General features: G+C 40.6%; 2 protein-coding genes across 9 annotated transcripts in view; both read left to right on the top strand.

The window, feature by feature from the left end:
* Positions 1-7216, top strand: part of DNAJC6 (DnaJ heat shock protein family (Hsp40) member C6) — a 131107-nt gene extending 123891 nt beyond the window's left edge. For all 8 annotated transcript variants that reach the window (XM_036443850.2, XM_036443852.2, XM_036443853.2 and 5 more), the window contains 3 exons: positions 1955-2097; positions 3898-4074; positions 4935-7216. In XM_036443850.2, the coding sequence (XP_036299743.1) occupies positions 1955-2097; positions 3898-4074; positions 4935-5036 (422 nt within the window). In that variant the 3' untranslated portion in view covers positions 5037-7216. The remainder of the gene's footprint in view (positions 1-1954; positions 2098-3897; positions 4075-4934) is intronic.
* Positions 7217-8035: 819 nt separating this feature from the next.
* LEPROT lies at positions 8036-22655 on the top strand. Its single transcript, XM_036444757.2, has 4 exons — positions 8036-8147; positions 12530-12605; positions 17174-17360; positions 20406-22655. Exons 1-4 carry the CDS (start codon positions 8132-8134, stop codon positions 20520-20522), a joined length of 396 nt encoding a protein of 131 aa, XP_036300650.1. The 5' UTR covers positions 8036-8131; the 3' UTR covers positions 20523-22655.
* The last annotated feature ends 304 nt before the right edge of the window (positions 22656-22959 follow it).

Genomic DNA, 22959 nt, shown 5'->3' with positions numbered 1-22959 from the left:
GAAAGTGAAAAGAACACAATGTGGGTCAATAGCTAAGACTCTCGGATATTATGAGTGGGCTTCTTTTTTTATTTTTAACTTTTGAATGGCATGGTTGATGAGTAAAAACATTTTGCATAGCAGTGGTGGTTAAACTTGGTTAAAAGTTTGATACAGTTTGCATTCCAGTTGATCTGATCATACCCAGGAAGGAAATGTATAGGGACATGATGAGGAAACGGGCCTTTCCCTGTACGGAATCCATAGAGAGACATTCTACTTTTCCTAGTAGCAGTAATTAACAATTTTGAATACTTACTTACGTTGTGTCAATTGCCATTTTAAACAGTTTTCATGGATTATTTCATATAATCTTCAAAACTAACCCTATGTTGTAGGTGAGGAATCTGTGACAGAGCTCGATAAAGTAATTTCCTAAATTCATACAACTTGTAAGTGACAGAGCTAAGATTTGGTCCCAAGTGATCTGGCCCCAGAAAGACTGCTCTTGCCTGCCACATTCCGCTGGTCATGACGTAGGTGGCTTCTCACAACACTAACGCGATAGGGACTCTTTTATTGGGAATAGGTAACATCACATTTGTTCTTTGGTGAGCAGTGAGTATTCTTTGGACAATTCCACGAGTCTTGTGGCTTTCTTCCTGTGTTTATTTTGAGTAGATGTGTGGTGAGTGTCTTCACCAGTAAATATTTATGGAGCATCTTCAGTGGAGAAAACACTGTGGATACAGTAGTGAACAAAACAGGTGAAATCCCTAGTCTCAATGTGTACATGTGTGAATATGTGTATGGAGGGCCTTACAATATAGAGATGGCAAATGGGTTTCAATTCAGACATCAACTTTGGTTGCTGTGCATTGATGGCATTATTGCATGGACTGCTGTGTTTTGGTTCTGTTGTTGTTTTTTAAATATATTTTTATTGATTTCAGAGAGGAAGGGAGAGGGAGTGATAGAAACATCAATGATTACAGAGAATCATTGATCAGCTGCCTCCTGCAAGCCCCCTACTGAGGATCAAATCTGCAAGCCGGGCATGTGCCCTTGTCTGGAGAATCGAACCCGGGACCCTTCAGTCTATAGGCCGAATGACATTCTATCCACTGAGGGCTCTGCTTTGTTTTAATTTAACAAACATTTAAATAGCCAGGTACTGTTCTAAGTACTTTAAAATGCTAACATCAATTATCACACAACCCTATGAGGTAAGTAGTACAGACTGTGCATGGAGATGATAAGTAACTTGCCTCAAAGTAACATTGCTAAAATAGCAGAGTTGGAATTCAGACTCCAGAGAGTCTGTCTCCAGAGTCTGCACCACCAGCTAGGCTGCCTCTCCAAACAGAATGAGAACAATTGAGGCCACAACAGGGCTTGGAGGAAAAGACCATTATGATGGACTGTGAGCTGGGCGTAGGAGGGAAAGTGGTGGCACGCATGGATTTCAAGCACCAAGACCCAGACTTCTTGCCATCATAGATACTAATGTTGTATGACTGGGAGAGAGCATGGGGAGAATCAATATTAGCCTCATCTATACATAGATAGTCCAGTGGAACACAGTTATGGAATTGGATTTAGTCTAATGATCTAGCCTCAAGTCCTAGCTTTGCCATGGACATGGTATATGATTCTGGAAAAAAATCTCTTCAGTTCCCTAGACTTCATTTTCCTCATCTATAAAATAAGCATGGAAGTCTTATATTCTACTCACAGGGTAAATGTGGGTATTAAGGGGATTTATGCATGTGAAACAACTTGAAGATTCTAAGTGTTATGAGACAATGGTCTGATACTTTAAGGGTAAAAACTATAACTATTTTTTTTATTTTGTAGTTTCTTTTCTTTTTTAAAAATTAATTTCTTTATTGATTAAGGTATCACAAATTTGTCCTCAACCCCCCCCTTTTAAATCCCCCACCCTATAATGATTTTTTTTAAAATTATATTGCAGAAGGGAAACAAAAAGCAGCTGACTTTGAAGACCTACTTTCTGGTCAAGGTTTCAATGCACACAAAGACAAGAAGGGGCCTCGAACAATAGCTGAGATGAGAAAGGAAGAAATGGCTAAGGAAATTGATCCTGAGAAATTAAAGGTGAGTCCTTAGTCCAGTGTGATTATCCTGTATGACAAGGTTGTGTGTGTGGAGCTATCCGGTTCCTAGTCCCCAGCTTCCGCAGTGCTTTCCTCCACTTTTAACCAGAGCAATTCTGCTTTTATCTGCTTCTGATCTCGAAGTCTAAGAATATTTGACTTGGAGAAAAAGAATGTTTCTCTATTTTTTTTTTTTAAAGTTTGAAAACCAGCTCTTCTAACTGTCTTACTTCACAGATGAGGAAACAGAGGATAGTTCATGGATGAGGCTGCTGTTGGACAAGGGGCCCAGGTTAGCTTGGAAACAAGAGTGGTTATGCTGATGAGTTGTGTGAGGTAGTGGAAGAGCTTATAAACATCAAGAGAATAGGAATGCCCTTCAGAGAGGGAGAGGTACAGGTCCTATGTGACAAAATACTGCATAGGCTGCCACTATAACAAACTGGAAGATGAGGGTCCAATCTGTTACTGCTTCAAAGGACTAGTACAGCCAGTCCATCATTTGGAAAAAAATATAACACATTTCTAGACAGATTTGTACGTTAGTTGAGGATGTATAGTTAGATTCTTGGATACATTTTTAAGTACAGTATTTGTATTTGCTTTTCTCTTCACATAACATCACAGAAGCTTTATGTTCCTTCCAAAAAGTTTGTGCTCCATTGTAATAACTTTCGTTCAGTAGGCAAACTGACCTGGGCATGTGCCCTGATGGGAATCAAACCATGACCTCCTGGTTCATAGGTTGATGCTCAACTGCTGGGCTTAACAAACCTTTTTGAGCTCTATTCTGTGCCAGGAGAGTTATTTGGTTTCTGAGAAACGGTGTTATGTAAGAAATAATACCTTTCTTCAAGCAGCTCTGCCTCATGCAGAGAAGGATAAACACACAGACAATTACAATGAAGTGTGGCACATCTATAATAATAAAAGGGTAATATGCTAATTAGACCAGATATCCATCTGGATGTCCTTCTGAACAAAGCCATGGTGGCAGGGGCTAAGGTAGAAGTAGTTAGGGGTGACCAGGCTGGCAGGGGAGTCAGTTAGGGGTGACCAGGCCAGCAGGCAGAGGCAGTTAGGGGTGACCAGGCAGGCAGGGGAGCAGTTAGGGACATAAGGCAGGCAGGCAGAGTGGGTTCAGGGTGATCAGGCAGGCAGGTAGTCAGGCAGGTGACTGTTTAGGAGCCAGTGGTCCCGGATTGTGAGAGGGACATCTGGCTGCTAGTTTAGGCCAGATCTCACAGGGGTTGGGCCTAAATTGGCAGTTGGACATCTCCCGAGGGGTCCTGGATTGGAGAGGGTGCAGGCCAGGCTGAGGGAGCCCCCCATGCATGAATTTTGTGCCCGGGGCCTCTAATATTATGATAGAAACATATTTAAGGGAGTAGCCTGGGGAAATTCTTTTTTTTTTTTAAGGGGCTTTTATTTTACTGTATATTAGTATGCCAGATACTGTATCAGACAGAATTGGATAGCAGGAATGAAAATAGAAAGGGTGTATGTCCCCATGGAGTGTATACTTTAGGAATGAATAATTCACTCTGGGGTGGGTCAGAGAAGAAGGAATTCAGACTCTCAAAGGGGAAAAGTATGAAATTCCTCAGCAGGCTTTTGAAGGATGATGAAGAGTTAACCAAAAAGAGAAGGCAGGAAGTGGAGGTGGAAAAGCTTTCCAGGTAGAGGAAGCAGCATGGAGCACGCAGGGGGCCTCGGGTACTTTGATGTTGCTGGAGCAGGAGGGACTCCTGAGAGTCCCAGTAGAGACCTTCTGAATTTCTTAATTCCCCTGCTTTTACAGATTCTGGAATGGATTGAAGGCAAAGAGAGAAATATCAGAGCACTTCTCTCCACGATGCACACTGTGCTGTGGGCTGGGGAGACCAAGTGGAAGCCAGTCAGCATGGCAGACCTGGTAACGCCAGAGCAGGTGAAGAAGGTGTACAGGCGGGCTGTGCTGGTGGTGCATCCAGACAAAGTGAGCATAACCTACCCTGTTGTATTGCCTGTTTGCTCCTCATTTCATTAGTTTATAAACTTGCATTAAAGCAGCATACCTTCTTCTTTTAAAAAATTGCTTTTATTAATTTCAGAGAGGAAGGGAGAGTGAGAGAGAGAAGCATCAAGGATGAGAGAGAATTCATATACTGGCTGCTTCCTGCACACCCCACACTGGAGCTCAAGCCCATAACCTGGGTATATGCCTGTCCAGAATTGAACCATGACCTCCTGGTTCATGAGTCGATGCACTACCACTGAGCCACACCAGCTGGGCAAAGCATCATACTTGCAATTTGCTGTTTATTGGGCCATTTATATGATAAAATAAAATTCATGGACTAAAATCCAGTATTTAAGCAAACGTTATAAAGTGGATAAAAAAAAATCACACTACGTATTACAAACAGCGTAATGGGGGCTTTCCTTAGAGAGGAATAAGATTCACCAGTGACTGATTTTTAGGATCTCCAAGAACTTAGCTACATTTAGAAATGAGAAAATGGGAGTTTAGAAATACAATGAATTGGAGACAGGTTGTCATAATCCTTTGTCATTTGGTGGATGATTCTGGAAATCTTCTAGAGACTAGAGAAGAATCTTTTCCTGCCCAATAAGTTCTCTGTTACCTACTCATTGACCTACCATATGTGAATTTCTAGGGAGAAGGCATACTGTGGAGGTCATAGTAATTACGGTCACATCGATTGGGCTGTAAGAGGAGAAATGGCTTCAAAGGAAACATTTCAGTAACATAGAGTCCACATATTAGCAGTGAAAATTTAATATAAATAAGATTCTGGTCTGTGGTATCTAATGTGTGTTTCGTTTTTTCTATAGGCTACTGGGCAACCCTATGAACAATATGCAAAGATGATTTTCATGGAGCTCAATGATGCCTGGTCTGAATTTGAAAACCAAGGCCCAAAGCCCTTGTATTAATTTATGAGCTTTTCCCTCTCTGCTGCAGACCTGTGCTAATGCTTAGTGTATGTCACAGTTCTGAGATTTTCAAAGGTGAACCAAAAACTCCAGTAACGTGTATCCAGTACTAAACTGTTAAATTACTCAGTGAATTAGTTCCTCATTGATAAGGAATGTGGATGTTCCTTTTCTCAAGTCTCCACCATAAAAGGTCCAAAGCAGGAGAGGACTTTTTAGTCAGCTGACCTTGCAGAGTTACAACATTCCAGCCTGCCCTTTGAGGAGCCTACTCAACATATGGTGGGGGAATGGAAAACAGAGGCCACCAGAAACATAACCCCCATCTCATTGTCTGGGAATAGGATTAATGAGCAGAAGTTATGATAACAGGATTACATGAAAGATTTTAACTAATGGATTTTAGATTTTCTTGGAAAGATATAATTTGAGCAAAGGCTTTAGACTCCAGGAATACAACCACCTAGGTTTTTTTTTTTTTTTTTTTTTGTTTTTTGACATTTACTATGATTTTAACATAACACTGTATACTTTTGGTCAAGAGGACTAACAGATGCAAGTGAACTTGAATTGTGGGAAGTGATTATACTACAATCCAGTGATGACCACAGACTCTTAAAATTAGAGAAAATGTTGGATAAAGAAAATAGGGACTCTAAAAAATTTTAATCCTGGTCAGAAAGGTAGGCTGCTACCTTATTTTCCCTTTAGAAAACTGGTTGCTTAATAATAAAAAAAAAGTCTTAATACCATAACAATAACTCAAACTGATTTGAAAGAAACTTATGATTCTGCCATTAGGCTTAATGTTCTTCCTTTTGCTTAGCCGAGAACATGTTCTTAGTTTGACGTAAAGCAGTTTGGCACATTCACAAGTTACCAGGACCGATCTGGAGAGGGAACTGAATGTCCTCTAGGTTTGTGAGTGGTTGTGGTGGGAGAGTAGAAGACAACACTGAACACAGGGATAGTTGCAGTGAGGAAGCTGGGCTGACCTTTAGTCCCAGTCAGATGGCTTGTCAAGATTTTTAGGTTCCTCTCCCCAGTTGATACACTGAATTCCTTGGGTTATCAGTGGGGTTTATTGCTTTAAAAGTTGTTGGGGATCCACAGGAACAGCATTCATCCTGGGACATCTGTGAAAGCAAAGCAAGAATGAAACCTTTACGGACTTTAAGTGGGTTGGATTTCAGTTCATTGTTTTGGCTGTTTGTGGTTTTAAGAGGTAAGCAGGTGTGATCCTGTGACTATAGTAGATCTCTTTGGTGCACACATACACAGTGAGCATATATATATATATGCAAAGCAGATGGGCAAAAAGATTCCCATGCTAATATTGTGAAAGCTTTCAAAAATTGTTTTCCAAGACAATCATTTTTTTTTCTGTTTTAATTTTCTTGTGGCAAACTGTACCAGAGAAGCAGCATGTCAAAATGCTTTATGTTCCAAATTAGAAAAAAAAAGAAAAAGATCTATGTTCCATGTAAAACTCTTTTTTTTGTTAAAAATATTTGTTTTCTATTTTACTTTTTACTGACAATGTGAAACTTGCAAAAAAAATATGTTCTTTTTAAGTATACAGCTATAAACTGTTCAAGGTAACCATAACAAACTAGGTGTTATTTATTAACATATTATAAAATAATGTTTGATCCAGTATGTGCTTGTCTTATTTAAAATTGGAATGTGAGACATGTTGCTGTGACTTGTTTTTTTCTTCTTCTCATTCACATTTGTAGATATTGTGTGAACTACAGTATATAATGATAATAATTAAAAGGATATGTGAATGCCACGTACATTTTGAAATGATAGAACTATATTAACTTTGTATCATGTTTGGGTAATTCATCACTGATCACAGTTTAAAACATCATTAAACATTATGTATTTAGCAATGAGAAAGAATCTTACCTAACTTAATTTTGGGTCTCCCCCATCTCTTTTCCAAATACGTTATAACTCTGGACCCCTATTTATCTTAAAACCCTTAACATAAGCAGTCCAACAGGTTTTGGCATTCCTTTTAAATATCTGGTTGTGACAGAGCTTCTTGTTGGTCAAATTCGCCGTTTCATTCATTCATATTTATTGTAATATATTTTTGTTTTGTAAATATGTTACACATAAAATGTGATTGTTTAAACTATTTGTAATGTATATTAAAAGGCTCAAAAATATGTGTAGAAATCTGTTATTTTTGCACTCATAGGAATATAATGACAAGTTTGAATTATACCTTCTGACATGATTTACATTTTTAAAAAGTTATGGGCAGAGAATATGGAAAGCCTAGAACCCATTTGTACCAAACTGTAATCTGACAGGATTTCTGCATTTATACTCTACCCACCCCGACTGCCACCCTGGCCCCATAGCACACACAGTTGGATCATGCTACATGAATACTATGTTTCAAAAAGGATCAGCATAGAAATCCTGGTCTCCTAGCTAGAACATTGATGGGCTTCAAAGCTTCATTTGCATGCTAACGCAGAGAGATTGATCCTGGGAGTTTTAATAAGTGCACCTTCCATCTATGAGGAGACATGGGAGGAGCGAGGAAAATAAACAAACAGGTCATTAAACATGTGTGGAGACTACAGTATGCTCAGTATGCAGTTTTGAAAAAGTAGACCGAGCAGGAATCTGAAAGGTGGTGGTGGGGTGAGAATTTGTACTTCTCAGATAGCCAGGGAAACCCCGGATTCCCATGAAACCCGTTATCTTTAACTTTTGTTGAAAATTAAGCAAAAGCTATCGAAGATGGACAGGGCAATGCAAAATGACCCTCTGCGTTGGGCTCAGGCCCTGGGAGATACATGACGGTATAAGGTGGGGGTGACTGAGCTAGTGGCTTTGCAGGAATGGCCCAAGATGTGGATCCAGAGGCAGGTGCCCAACTCCGGGAGATGGGGGCGGAGCTACGCGAGATGGAGGCGGAGTTTACGCGAGATGGGGGCGGAGTTACGGGCGTAACGGGGGCGGGGCTATGCGTGGCGGGGGTGGGCTCGACGCGCGGTGCCGCCCCTGGCCGGGCGTGGGCGGGGCTGTGGCTGGAAACCGGAAGCAGCCGCGGCCCCAGCTCCGGAGACATGGCGGGCATTAAAGGTACCTCTGCAGCCGGCCGTGGTCGCCGCTCGCCGGTCCTGTGTGAACCTGGCGCTGTGCTTCCAGCGCGTGGGCGGGAAGCGGCCTCCCCCATCCCGCCGCGCACCCCGCCTCCCCGGGTGGGAACGCGCGCGCCCATCCCCTGTCGCGTCTTCTGGGGTTGCGGGTGGAGGGTGGGTGCGTGGGGCACCGCAGCCCCGCGTTGTTTTGCTAGGTCACTGGCCCGGCCCGCGCGGGGAGCGGCGCCCGCCTGAGGGACCCGGGGAGCATCCCCTCCCGGCTCCTCCTCAGCCTCTTCGGAAGGTCTCCCCATCCCACCCCTTTGCACCACCGAGTCTTTTAGGAGGTTCCCACTTCCTGACTTGCGCCCCTTCTCCTTCTCTTCCTGCGGCTCCGCGAGCCTTTGTCTGCAGTGCTCTCGGCTTTGGGACACCTAATCCTCTCGCTCCTTGGTGGTTTTTTTCCAACGAGGCCGAGTCCACTGCAGGCGGGTGGGTGTTCGTGGAAAGCACCTTGAAAAGCTGCATTTCTCGTAATCGTGGAGAACCAATTAGGTGGAATTTTATTATTACTTTCATCTTTCTTTGGGCACACGAGAAAGGGGTGTTTTGTGCAGTGTGTATTTTTAAAGGGTGCGGTTGATTAAAAAAAAAAAAAAAAAGGAGGGGTGGTGTGGCTGATAAAACGGGGGTACCAAGAACACCGTTTCCCTTATCTGTATGCCTCCAGAGGACTGGGGCATGCCAGCGTTGGGAGAGGTGATTGGAAGGTTTCCTGTTATTTTTGGGAGGAAACCATGAGATTCGTAATCTTTTGAATAGAGGGCATAACTTGTTTCTTTGCTGGAGTTCCTATTTTCTTCAAAATGTGTACCCAAAGATCCCCCTCCCCACCTGCTAGTAAACTTGTATACCACGTAGTTTTGCACACATGAGTATGTTCACCGTGAAATTTACACCTGAGCGCGTGAGCTGTTGGCAGCAAATTTTATCATCATTTCTGGGTGACCTTTTATATTCGACATCAGTTTAGTGAACATGATTTATCTGGATAGTGACATTGGAAGCCAGTGGAAGCCAGTGCTGGAGACAGTTGACAAAGTTAGTATCTGTATTGCACTGTTTAGTCATGCCCAGAAACTATCAAGTAATAATGTTTATGTGTGAATGTGTTAGCAATGGTGAAGGAAGCTAGGTTTTGACATGGAAAAGGATTAAGGGAAGGCAGTTTTTGTAGTGAACTCGGGGATTACTGCCTGCCCCAGACTTGGCATAAAAAGATACATGGGGAATTGTTGGGCAAGGGAGTTGGAAATAGTTACTATGTTCCTAGCTAAGGCATGCTCAGATACAGTGGGAGCGCAAAGGTGGTGTTTTGGTGGAATCATGTCTCTCAAATAGATGTGTTCTGACTCCCAAGGACCTGTCAAGGTGACTTTTTCTGGAAATAGGGTCTTTGCACATGCAATCAAGTTAAGTTAATACTGGATTTGATTGGGCCCTCACCCAAAGGCTATTATAAGAGAAATTTGGACGTGGAGACATGTAGGGACAGCATAGAAAAACAGCATATGAAGTTGAAGGCTGAAGGAAGAATAAGGCAGCTGCAAGCCAAGGAGCATCAAAGGTTGCCTGAAGCCACTGGGACAAGGACACCATGATGGACACCAGACACCTTCCTGACACAGTGAAGCCTCCAGAACTGGAGGAAATGAATTTCCGTTGTTCTGAGCCACTCACGTTGTTACTACACTTGATCTTAGCCAAAAGGCCGAGAAGCGATACATTGTTAATAGCAGCCCTAGTAACTAATAGAGATGGGATCTCTTGGCCCTGCTTTGGGGACTAGGAGGACCATTTCTACAGAAGAGGCAATCCTTGAATGGAAGCGAAAAGGATCAGTAAGGCTTCGCCTGACAAAAGCTGGGGTGAGCATAGAGTTTATTCCAAGTGGAAAGAACAGCGTGTGACACAGAGCAGAGGGCATGAAAAGAACACGCCTGTTCTCTTCATCTGTGTTATTAAGACTGGATCTTAATGGGAGAGTGGTAGGCAGTCAGGGATCAGACCAGAACAAAGTGTTGGCTACGGAAGCAACTGCCAAGGGGCGACACCAGCTTTGTATATTTGGGAAATCACTGTCTGCTGTGTGGAGGGTGCATTGGCAGAGAGGCTTAGAGCCAGGCATGGGATGATAAGAGCCTGCTCTAGGGCAGTAGCAGAGGGTGCAAGAGAAGCAAGCTGCTAGAAAGCGGGTGGCTTGAACAAACATTTGTTTTCTTACTTCTGGAGTTTGGGAAGTCCAAGATCAAGATGTCAGCATTTTTGATGTGATGAGGGCCTGCTTCCTGGTTTCTAGACAGCTATCTTCTTGATTCCTCACATGGTGGAAAGGGTAAGGGAGCTCTCTGGGGTCTCTTCTGAGGGCACTAATCCCATTGATGAGGGTTCTGCTCTTGTGGGCTAATCTCCTCCCAAAGGCCTTGCTTCCCAGTACCATCACGCTAGGCCTTAGGATTTAACGTGAGTTTTGAGGGTTGAGGTGAGGCTGGAATACAAGCTTTCAGTCTATAGGAGTGAGGTCTGGGAGATTAAGTCACCTCGATTTGCTGTTTTTCTGAAGGACGTAGTACAATGATGGTGTTGGTGTTTCAAAGTAGAACCTTCAAAGGGAAGAAATATATGTGGTGGGGGAGGGAGTAGGGATGTTCACATCTTGAATTTGAGGTCCTTGTTGGCTACTCAGATGGAGAAGACAAAATTGGAGTTGGAGGTGCAGCCTTTATGTGGCCAGACCCTTGCAGTGCTGGGGAGCTTTGGGTGGAACGCTATGTTTCAACAAGAGTATAGAGTGGAAAAAGATGAAGTTGGAATTCTGATTTGCTCCAACTTTAAGAGGAAGAGAGAATGCAATTTCTGGGGGGAAAAAGAGGGGGGAGGGACTAAAAAGAATCAGCCAGAGATACACAGTTGTGAGCCTTGAGGAATTGGTGACACAGACCAGAAAGAAGAGGTCTGCAGTCCCTAGCTTTGAAAACTGTCCTGGAGGAGGGAGCAGTGCAGATAGATGGTCAGGCACAGGGAGGGGACAAAGACAACTAGGAAGAGATTCTCCTTAATGAAACAATATATAAAAACTTACTTTTGTACATTTTTCTTTAAAAAGTGACACCTACCAAATGGAAAAATATACAAATTAAAATTATTCTTTCCTTTTCCTCTAATACCTACATACTTCGAGGTGTTTCTTAAAAGCACTTTGGCACCTTCCTATAAAACATTCCTTCCAAATCTCTTAATGTAACAGTAAGCAGTGAGAATGTTGGTTAGTTTAATCAGTGACTAATTTTGAGTGTTGGGTATTTTTTTCAGAAGGATATTTGGATAATATAGTGTCCTATGCTTCTGATTTATACCATTTCAAAGAACATTGCTAAAATGAGCCGATACATCCATCAACATTTACTTATTGAATCCCTCCTTTTGCCAAGTACTTTACATAGATTATCTCATTTAATTACTATAAGCTCCCTAATAAGGTGGTACCATTATACTATTTTACAGGTGCGAAATCAGATTTAGAGAAGTTTAGCTTCTACACAAGTGTACACAACCAGTTGACAGAGAAGATTTGAACAAATGTTGGTGACTCAGAGCTCAAGAATTTTTTAAAACACATTAGCAGCATAAGGATAGATGTGTTACTCTCCCCTCAGAGATTAGTGTCCTAAAGATGCCAGGAATAAACATTTTATTTAGTAGTTGAGGATAATTTTCTATAGGGAGGCAAAAATGACCAAAGTGTATATATTTCAGAGAAACAGTTTTGTATATAATTTAAGGAAAGCAGGTTTTAAACGTTTAGAAACTGTCAGAAAGAAATGACCTGCCTCAGGTGGTAGTGAGTTTCCTTTCACTGGAGTTGTACAGACTGGCTGGCTGCCCTCTTCTGACAAATATAGAGGGAATTAATACAGTAGATAGAAGTTGGGTACTGGGAATTCTTGAGACCTTTCTCCACCTAATGATTTCAAAGTGGTGGGCATAGGCAATGATATGCTAGTTGAATATAACATCAACTAATGAAATAAGTAAATTGCTACATTTGCTAAAATTGTGGACTTACTTTTTTAATTAAAAATTTTTATTGAGATACATTCACATACCACAAAATTATCCTTTTCAAAATGTTAAATTTTTTGTTGTTTTTTCTTTTAATATATTCACAACCATCACTACTATCTAATTCCAAAACATTTCATCACCCCCAAGAGAAATTCTGTACCCAATATAGTCACTTCTCATTCCTCCCCTCCTACCCCAGCCCCTGGCAACCACTGATCTATCGATAGAACCTGTAACTCTTGGCTTTATCTTTCACAGCTCTTGTGTTATTATCCTTCAGTGGGGCTATTGGACTGACATTTCTTATGCTGGGATGTGCCTTAGAGGATTATGGGTAAGTTATTTAAAAAAATATTCTTTTGTGTATTCGTCACTATTTTGTATGTATGTGTCATGAGTGTTAGGGAGTTTGGTCAGTTTAACACCAAACTCCAACCAATGAATTAGTGAAGCCCGAATTATGAACCCAATCCCTTCATAGGTCAGTTGTAGCTATGAAGAGAAAAGCTTTTTTTAAAATTGATATATTCATTTAATTTAATAAGCACTTACTGAATACCTTCTCTGGATCAGCTGGGAATGCAAGAATGAAGAGACAGTGTCCTAGCTGGTTTGATTCAGTAGATAGACAATCAGTCTGTAAACTGAAGGGTCTCGGGTTCAATTCTGGTGAAGGGCATATGGGCGGGTTGTGTGCTCAATCAATCCCCAATATGTGCAGGAGGCAGCCGATCAATGATTCTTTCTCATCATTGATGTTTCTATCTCCCCCTCTCTCTTCCTCTCTGAAATCAATAAAAATATATTTAAAAAGAAAAAAAGAATGAAGAGACATAGTCCTGTCCTCAAGAGGCTTACATTGGGTGAGAGACAGGTAAACTATCTAGTTAGTAAGACAACTGTAGTGGAGATATGGGAAAAGTACAGTGAAAGCTTTGAGAAAGTGCATCAGAGAATCAGAGTTTTCCTGGGACAGTTGGGGAGTGCTGCACAGAAGTTGTCTTTTTAGCCAAGACTTGGTGGATAAATGAGAGTTTATCAGGAGGAGTTGTGAGGGAACAATTCAACATATTTCTTTATTCACAAGTATTGGTTGAGTGCTTGCTGTTTTCCTGCTGTTGTTATGGTAACTGGGGATCCTGTATAATAAAAGAAAAACATGTAAACTGATTGTATTCTGCTATGCTCATCAGCCAATCAAGAGTGAGTATGCAAATTAACCCAACAAAGATGGCGGGTTAATTTGCATACACAGGTGCCATGCAGAGAAGAGCAGAGTGGGAGAGCCGACAAAGAATGGAGCAGCTTGGAGCTTGGGGAATTTGGCAGAGCAGGAGGCCATGGGATAGAGACAGAGCAGGAAGGGAAAACCAAGAGCATGGTGAGCACCAGGAATGCTGGGAATCATAGTTCAGGTGGCAGACGATCTCCTAGACACTAGAGCAAAGTGGGCCTGGAGCAAGTTACTGTTACAGTGGAGGATGGAGGGAAAGCAAAGGAAAATCAGAGTGTCTAGGAAAAATTAAAGGGAAGATATCCTAAAACTTCCAGAAAATCTCCATTAATGAAAAAAAAAAAAAAAAAAAAGCCTCTATTATTCTGTGAGCAACAAACCATTCTGGGCTGAAGTCTCAGACAATTTGCTCATGTGATTGCAAAGATAGATAGAAACTCCCAGATTATAGAGGGCTCCCCTGAGGGCTTCCAGATTGGAGAGGGTGCAGGTCGGGCTCCCCACTTCCCCTCCCACCCCTGCACAAATCTTCATGCACCGGGCCCCTAGTTAAGAAATAAGAAAACACGAGTCCTGCTCTGTTGAAGTCTGTATTTCAGAGGGGGAGACAGATGGTAAACAGATTTTGCAATGTGCATGCTGCCCGGGTTGGTGCAGATCAGTTGGTTGAGCATTGTCCCATGCACCGAGAGGCTGCTGATTTGATTTCTGGTTAGACACGTGCCTGGGTTGTGGGCCCAATCCCCAGTAGGAGGGTGAAGGAGGCAGCCAATTGATAGTTTTCATCAATGTTTCTCTCTCTAAAAATCAATAAAAAAAATATTTAAAATAAAATACCCTTGCTATCAGAGGTAGAAGTGTTAAGAATAAAGGGTAAAGGACACAGGGGATGGTGGTTATTGTACTGAAATGTTGAACCATTGGGGATGGAACAATATAACCTGGAAATATGAATTGAGACCAAATTTTTCCATAAGTGAAGATTAGATAAATGGAAGTTAGGTCTTATGGGCCTTCATTACAAAAAATACTCTGGATCATTTCTATCCTGTTAACTATCATGATCCAAGTTTTGCCATTTGTTTCATTTTTCTGTCTTTTTCATTTATTATAACACATATATAGCTATACAAAGACTATTATCAGATACATCTTCATTAATCATAAGCAGTTGGACTATTAGCAAAACCCAAAGAACAAATATATTATTATAACATATCATTAGCATACAGGTAAAAACAAACAAACTGGTTTCTGAGTTTAGCATTGATCTGAAGATATACAGACACAGGCCTTGTCAGTGTTTTGGGATAGCTGTCTATCTCTGATGTCAGTGGCTTCTCATTCTAGAGGAGTCTCTGATGTCTGTTGTAGGCGGACGCAAGTATCAGAGATGGCTAGATGTCTGTTCGCGGTTAGGTGCTGATAAGGTCCCATCCAGTGAGGTTGGAGAGTGTGTTTTATTTGATGTCCTCTCCAGTAAACTAGGTGGTAGTTAATGATTCTTAGTCTTTGTCTTCTGGTTGCTTCCTGTGAAAGGAAGTGGTTACCTATTCGGCATTTTCTGGTAGTGACTTTATCAAACCTTAACAATAGTGTAAACTGTCTCCTTTCAATAATGTCAGCTCATAAGTTCCTTCATCTAATCTAAGTCCAGCTTGAATGCACTACGAGGCATGAAGGAACGTATAAATACTGAAAAAAAATGGTGTTTTCCAGGGAGCCTCAAAGAACCAAGTAGCTATGTTGGGTTTCCCATATCCCCAACTATTCATTTTATTTACAGCCATTTTTCACCTTGGTAGCATACCCTAGAAGTCTTTTATCACTTATTTTACAATTAAATAAATCCCATGCAATTTAACAAAAACAAAAAAAGTCCTGATTAGTTTAAAGCATCTCTGTTGTAAGAAGAGAGAACAGGTCTTTTTAAGTTGTCCCAGGGTTCATTTTGGAGCATAGTAAAGTTGATATTTTAACCCTTACAACCTTAATTTCCAGTGAAAACTAAGAAGTCAAATTTATGAAGACAGTTTATAAACTCTAGAAACATTTCATAGATGTATAAGTCAGTTATTAACATGGACTTATTTTTATAAAACCCTGGATAAAACATAATATAACTGTATTATATTTAAAATATCAGCACAAAAGACATGTCAGTTCTACTTAAACCATCAAGATTAAACTAGCTTTTATTTACTAAGGGTTAATCTTAGATCATGTGAACTTACAAAGCATCTGAGTTAGTTTCTATACTTCTGAGAATTTTGAAATACCCAATTGCAAGTGTTTGCCTTTAAATTAATTTTAATAATACCATCCAGAGGTGGAAAATTATCTCACATTTTCAGTGTTCACATGTAGACACAAACAGAGACCTTTGGCTATGAGAAAAACTCACTAGTATGTAAAAAATCAGTTGGACCCAAATTTTGTTTTGAGGCATTTATAATTTATATTGTTAATGTAAGAAATGTTTAAATCTGTGAAGAATTTTTATAAGTCTTTATTTAAGCCAAAACTGACAACAATTGCTGGAAAGTAAGATCTCAAATGCTTGGAAGAATAATAGTTTTTACAGTTTCTTTTATGCATTTAACATGTAAAGAAAATTACCTGAAGTTGGGATAAAACAAGATCATGAGCTCTCTTGAGGGGAGCTATGCTTATTTCAAAGGTGTATTAACCTAGATGCACAGAAAAATAGACAGGGCTTGCTTACGGCAAAGTTAAATCTTTCACTAAAGAAGTTATATGCTGCCCAGTCAGTGTGGTAAGTGGTTGAACGTCGACTCATGAACGAGGAGATCATAGTTTGATTCCCAGTCAGGGCACGTGCAGGGTTGTGATCTTGATCCCCAGTGGGTGTTGTGCAGGAGGCTGCAGATCAATGATTCTCTCTTATCATTGATGTTTCTATCTCTGTCTCCCTTCTGCTTCCCCTCTGAAATCAATAAAAAACAAACAAACCACATTTGAAAAAACGAAAGTTATATTCTTGGAGCGTGACTACCCACCATGACGGCTCATTTAAGATTTTATGATCAGATCTTCCTGTGAGATTATTTTTCATCACTGAACTTGTAAATACCGCCCCCCCCCCCTTTTATTTTTGTCCTCAACGGCTTCCTGTAAATGGGAACATAGATTTTCTTCAGAAAACTTATTGTATTCTAGGAAGAATTAAGAGTTCTTTGCTGTGGATATGTCAGGAAGCAGCTGGGTCTAGTCCGGTCCTTTTTTCCAATCTGTGTCTGTTTCCTCACTTGTCCAATAATGGCTTTAAACTAGAAAATTTCTAAAAAACAAAACAGAACCCTGACAATATTGTTTGGTGATTCTTTTTGAAAAAGAAAAGTTCTTATTGAGTTCAGAGTGGAAAGAAGAGGGAGAGAAGGGATCATTGATTGGCTGCCTCTTGCCGGCCCCCCACTGAGAATCAAGCCTGCATCCCAGGCTTATACTCTGACCCAGTATCAAACCATGACCTCCTGGTTCATGGGTCGACGCTCAACCACTGGGCCATACTGGCTGGGCTATTGGGTGATTCTTGAAATATACTGTATTTCATTAAAAATAATATTTAAAATAATATCAACTATGAAACAGTAGAATGTCTTAACTGTAACTTTTCTTTTTGCATTTCTCCTGGTTTCAACCAACAGTGTTTATTGGCCCTTGTTCGTCCTGATATTTCATGCCATTTCTCCCATTCCACATTTCATTGCCAAAAGAGCAACGTATGACTCTGATGCAACAAGCAGTGCCTGTCGGGAACTGGCATATTTTTTCACTACTGGAATTGTTGTTTCTGCCTTTGGATTTCCTGTTATTCTTGCTCGTGTGGCTGTGGTGAGTTTTGTTCTCTATTGATTTGCCCAGTTGTCACTGCGTTTACTTCAAAGGCCTCTGTCTGGACCACAATTTCATTTGCATTGCTTAGACTTCATACTCAAAGCCAGGCATATTTTCAGTCAATCTAGTCTACATTTTAGATCTACCTAACAATGTCTTGGCCATATTTGCAGAATGTCTTTCTTAGTTTCTCTTATAACTTTTAGCCAGGCCAAATGACTTCTTGCTTTTTCTACTTTAAGCTATTATCTGGAATTGTTCTTGAGTCCTTGCCTTTTATCTTAATGGCAGTCCATAGAGACTACAATAACAATACTTTTCTAGTTTCAAAATGAACATATAAATGAGTCTTGATCACCCAATTTAAATATTTGTGGAGTGGGAGTCTCCCCTCCCCCCCCCACCTCCAACGAGCAATTTCTAACACCAGCTGGGCGTCCAACAATTCATCTTGATTCTAACACTGTCTCTCCCAAAATAGTACAGTATTAGATGCCACGTGTTAAGGATTTAGTCCCACATGACTGCACTCTGTTTTAGTTGCCAATCAAAAGTCCAGGTTGTCACTTGAGTTTCTGACTGGCTATAAATCAGAGGTCCTCATAACCCTTATCTTCCATTTAATTGATGTGTTCACAGAATTCAGGAAAGCCATTTACTCACTACATTACTACAATAGTTTAAATATAAAAAGAACAGCCCGATGGGAGAGCTGCTTAGAAGAGTTTCCAGAATGTTTCACTCTGTCCCAATCACCAGCCTAGAAGTTCTTCAAATGCCTTCATTTTGGGTTTTTATGGAGTCTTTATAACATAGGCATGATCTGTCAAATCATTGGCCACTAGTGATTGAATGAATCTCCATTCCCCATTTCCCTTCCCCAAAGGTCAAGGGAGAATGGGCTAAAAGTTTTATTCTTCTAAGCACATGCTTGACCTTTCTAGCAACCAGCTCCCATTCCTTGGTACTTTATAAAAGTCACCATCTATATAATAAAAGCCTAAGATGTTAAGTGTCCAGTCGTCTGTTTAACCAATCAAAGTGTAATATGCTAACGATATGCTAAGGCCTTTCAGCTGCTCACTATGATGTGCACTGACCACCAGGGGGCAGATAGTCGACCTGTCAACCAGTTGCTATGACGTGCACTGACCATAGGAAGCAGATGCTCTGACTGGTAGGTTAGCTTGCTGCTGGGGTTCAGCTGCTCAGGTCTGAGCGAGATGGGCTGGATATGCCCTGGAGTTTTCCTGCAGACCTTCCCCAGCTGGCTGACCTCCTGCATCCCTCCCTGCCCCGATTGTGCACCAGTGGGATCCCTTGGCCTGGCCTGCGCCCTCTTGCAATCTGGGACTCCTTGGTTTTGGCCAGATCCCCCAGGCCAGGTTAAGAGACCCTACTGGTGTAGGAATTAGTGCACTGGGCCTCTAGTATTAACATAATAAAAGTTACCTTTATCACTGTTATCACTTAGGAAATTTCAAGTGTTTTAGGTGCTATGTTCCAGAAAGGAGAAGATCAAATATGCCCTATCTATATAATAAAGAGGGAATATGCTAATTGACCCTCATGCTGTCACCAAGATGACAGTGCCCACAGCCAATAAGGAGGGAATATGCTAATTGACTGCCCCACCCTCAAAGATGGTTGCCACAAGATGGTGGCGCCCAGTCCCCTCAGCCCTGCCTGCCTCGAGAGTTCCGCAGTCCTCTCAGCCCCCCAGCTGCCCAGGGCTGGCCCAAGGCACAGGCAAGCCTTGGATGGTGGCTGCCCAGCTGCCCAAGGCCACCCGAGGCTCAGGTAACCAGGGCCGGACAAGGCTTGTGGTGCTGGCAACGGCAGCAGCAGAGGTGTGATGGGGGCATTATTATAAAACACAGTATTATTATAAAACACAGTAACACAATATCATATCAAATTCTTCTTCAATAGGATTATGGACACAATTCTCAAGTCAACACAGTAGGTATATGTTGAGGGACAACTAACTATATAGCTATTAGGAATAGAGTGAATAAAAAACACATCTTGGGTATATTTATTCCATTCTTTGACATTCACTGTCTTTTATACTCTTTATTTTTTTTAATGGTGATTTTTTAAATGGTGATTTTTTATACTCTTTGTTTTTATTTCCCCAATTACATACTGTTTCAATTTTATGAAACTTATTGGGACATTGAATATCAGAAATGTACAAGTCTTATTTATTCATTTAATAAATATTTTTGTAACATTTGCTATTTGTCAGACACAAAGAAAAAGAACCAGATGCTGTCTCTGTTCCCAAAGAGCACAGAAACTACCCTGATGGATAAGCTTATACTAAATGCACTGTGTGGTTTGAACTCTTTCTAGATAATAGAGAAGCATTAGTGGTGTTTGAATGCAAGATTGTCATGACCTTATTCTTTTTATACCTCAGACTAAGTGCTTCTTAAATTTTTCTCTAAAGATTTGTATTTTTACCTTTCATTACCACATCATGTTATATGAAGCAACGTCCATTGATGTTTTCTATTGGTTAAATTAAAACACAAAAATGCCCACTAGAGGGTACTCTCACCCCCAGCTGTACCTCTGTAAAATCATCTGCCACACTGGAAAGCTATTTTCATGTGCATGCAGATTATTTTTAAAAATCTTTTCTTGCCTAGAAAAGAAACAAATCCATAATTCTCTAATTCCTGTTTTTGTGAAAGAAGGCAGTGTGTATAGAACTTTCAGTACCCAATGTTGCAATTGGACCTTTAATAATATGCTGCATGTATTTTACTTCAGGCCATCATTGTCTACTGAAAGCAAGTAGAGAAATATGTCTAATGGAGAAAATTTTACGGATGATACTAGACTTAATTAACAAGCATCATGAAGTAATTAGACTAATTACTGAATAGTTCACTGTCTCCTGCCTGTTACATTAAGCCTTTTAGCAGTTTTATGTAATATTTCATTGAATTTTTCTAATGCAGAAAATAATAGATTTGCAAAGAATGTAATATGATGAAAGTAAATATTTAATCCTTTTTTCTTGTGTTTCAGATCAAATGGGGAGCGTGTGGCCTTGTTCTGGCAGGCAATGCAGTCATTTTCCTTACAATTCAAGGTTTTTTCCTTGTATTTGGAAGAGGAGATGATTTTAGCTGGGAGCAGTGGTAGCACTGTATTCTATAAAACACATTTAATTTCTTATATTTCATACTATATGTGTGTGCACATGTGGCCTTTTGCTATGAAATTCAATATGCTGGGTTTTTTTTTTTTTAATACTTTTATATCATGTTCACTTTAAGGAGGACTATTTGAGAAAGATTTGTTTTATTACCAGCAAATAGACCACTTCATGTACTCAAGTTGAATTATGTTACTTGGCTGTTCATATAGTCATGGTGCTCTCAGAAAATACATTAACACATTCTTGTAGCCAGCTATTCACATATGCAATGCACCTACACCTTTGGCCTGGGGATGTGCTTGGATAGGAGCAGGTCTCAGTTCTGCTCAGGATTTCAAGATACACTTGTGGCCAAGAGAGACAGAGGCGGCTCCCTCTTTGTGTGGTAGACCCAGCTTCTCAGAGTGTGGTCCATAGACCAAGAGCATCGGCATCTTCTAGGCATTTACTGCAATTGCAGAATCTGAGGCCCCACTCCAGACCCAATGCATTTTGATGAAACCCCCAAGTGAGAAGTGCTGTCGTAGATGACTAAGTATCATACACAGTTTCCTTTTCTTCCCCCTTGCTAAACCCCTTAACCTGTCTGGGTGTTAACTGATCGTTTATGAAAATTGTTTCACTGCCCACATGTTGAGGCCTTGTTCAGACTCTCTTCGGTATTTGTGAAATGTCCTCACCTGCAATGTATAGGCTGTTCCTCAAATTTATGAAGTGTTCTCAGGAACCAGTCCCTGCTTTAACAGTGTCCCTTTATTATCTGACACTACTGTCCTATTCCTTCCTGTGCCACTCCTCCTCCTCTCCCAAACACACACTATCAGCAGTTCTGATTGGTCCTTGCTTCTTCATGGCTCTGGTCTCTCCTTTCTACAGAGACATGGAACCAGGTAAGCAAGCAGAGGGTGAGCTGCTTAATTTTCCTTACATGCTGATGTACTTACTGTCTTTTATGTCCTGTAGGACTTTTTATATAGATAGTAACACTTTAGGCCACTTTTAAATGAATCATGAGGCATACATGTCATGCTGGATCCTATAATCAAAGTTTTTCTAGCTCAACTTGATGTCCAAGAGAAAGGGAAATATGGGACTTAGAACCACTTAATCAGAATAGTCGAAGCAGTGATTTTTAGAGTATTGTTAATGTGTGATAACTGATGTACATTCAAAACACTGACCCTTTAAGTTTGTAATCTGAGTAATTAGCATATCCCTTCATATTCTGGAATCATATTGAGACCAGAAGAAGATAAAAGTGATTCCAAAAAAGACAGTATGCAAAGTTACAGTTAGACCTTGTGCATGATTTTATGTTTTCAGTGTTCTGTGTCCGTATAGAGTTGTTGAAGTTATTGTTTCCAATATTTATATTAGAAAAATTATATAGATACTTTATAATTTTAACCAGCATTTTTAACAACACTTGCACTTATTGTATTATAATAAATTTCACTTTAAACACAAAAGAGAAGTTTACTTTAAAAGTCTTTTTTTCTTATGTAGCCTTACTTAAAAGACAACAAAAAAGTGAGAATTTCTTGGTGTTCTGAAATGGACGGTTTTGAGTGATAATCTGCCCTGCAATAGAATAATAGCAATAAGAGTTAAGATTCCATTTTGAATGTCTAGTTGGCTAATAATAGCTTTTCCTAAGATGAAAATAGTGTTTAATTTATGTTACCTTTTGCAAAAAAAAAAAGTCTTTGTTGCTTGCACAATAATCCAGGTAGCCTTAATGTGTAGCCTTAAAGTATTGCCTCTTGATTGTATTTCCAGGATATAAAGTACTTGCCTATAGAATATTTGTAGCTATTCCCTAATAATGTAATGGTTTGTCGAGGTGATAGATTATTAGATTTACTCTGTTGACTGAAAACAGACATTTCATATCTCTTCCTAAGAACAAGGTCTTTCTTCTATTTTTGCAACCCTCTCCATCCCCTTATGCCTTTAGGGCCCAGGTATACTCCTGTGAGGTTTGCTGGCCTCCTTTCCTGGATCAGGGCCCTTCTCCCAGCCTTCTCTACCTACTGGGGTTCTTCATATTCCAAAATCATCCACCTTCCTACTACCAATCAGTTTTCTTAGTATAGTTGGTACCATGTGGTGATCAGGCTGATATGTGGTGATCAGAAGAAAACAATCTGATCAAACTCCTTTCCAAGAAAGAATGAATGACTTGGGATCATCCTCCCCTCATCTGAAACTCACTAATACCTGCATGGTGCAGTTGCTACACAATGCTGCAGCTGCATTTTTTCAAGGTCATGCCTCAGAACCCAGGGCCTTTCCCAGACAATGGCAATGCTTCAAAGTAAGGTGGAAAAGCATCCCAAAAATTTATAGAAGGGTAATAATGTTTTGGGGGCAGGGGCAACCCTGTCACATTTCACCCCTTCCTCAGGGTGAATTCTTAGC

The sequence above is a fragment of the Pipistrellus kuhlii genome, unplaced genomic scaffold (assembly GCF_014108245.1).
Source record: "Pipistrellus kuhlii isolate mPipKuh1 unplaced genomic scaffold, mPipKuh1.p scaffold_m20_p_2, whole genome shotgun sequence".
Classification (NCBI taxonomy): domain Eukaryota; kingdom Metazoa; phylum Chordata; class Mammalia; order Chiroptera; family Vespertilionidae; genus Pipistrellus; species Pipistrellus kuhlii.
This window is presented reverse-complemented; position numbering and strand designations above follow the sequence as displayed.

Bases quoted from the DNA above. Each gene is read 5' to 3' on its own strand.
- LEPROT (XM_036444757.2), top strand. The intron at 12,606-17,173 runs GTAAGTTATTTA...TTCAACCAACAG, and splicing joins TGTGCCTTAGAGGATTATGG to TGTTTATTGGCCCTTGTTCG. The intron at 17,361-20,405 runs GTGAGTTTTGTT...CTTGTGTTTCAG, and splicing joins TTCTTGCTCGTGTGGCTGTG to ATCAAATGGGGAGCGTGTGG.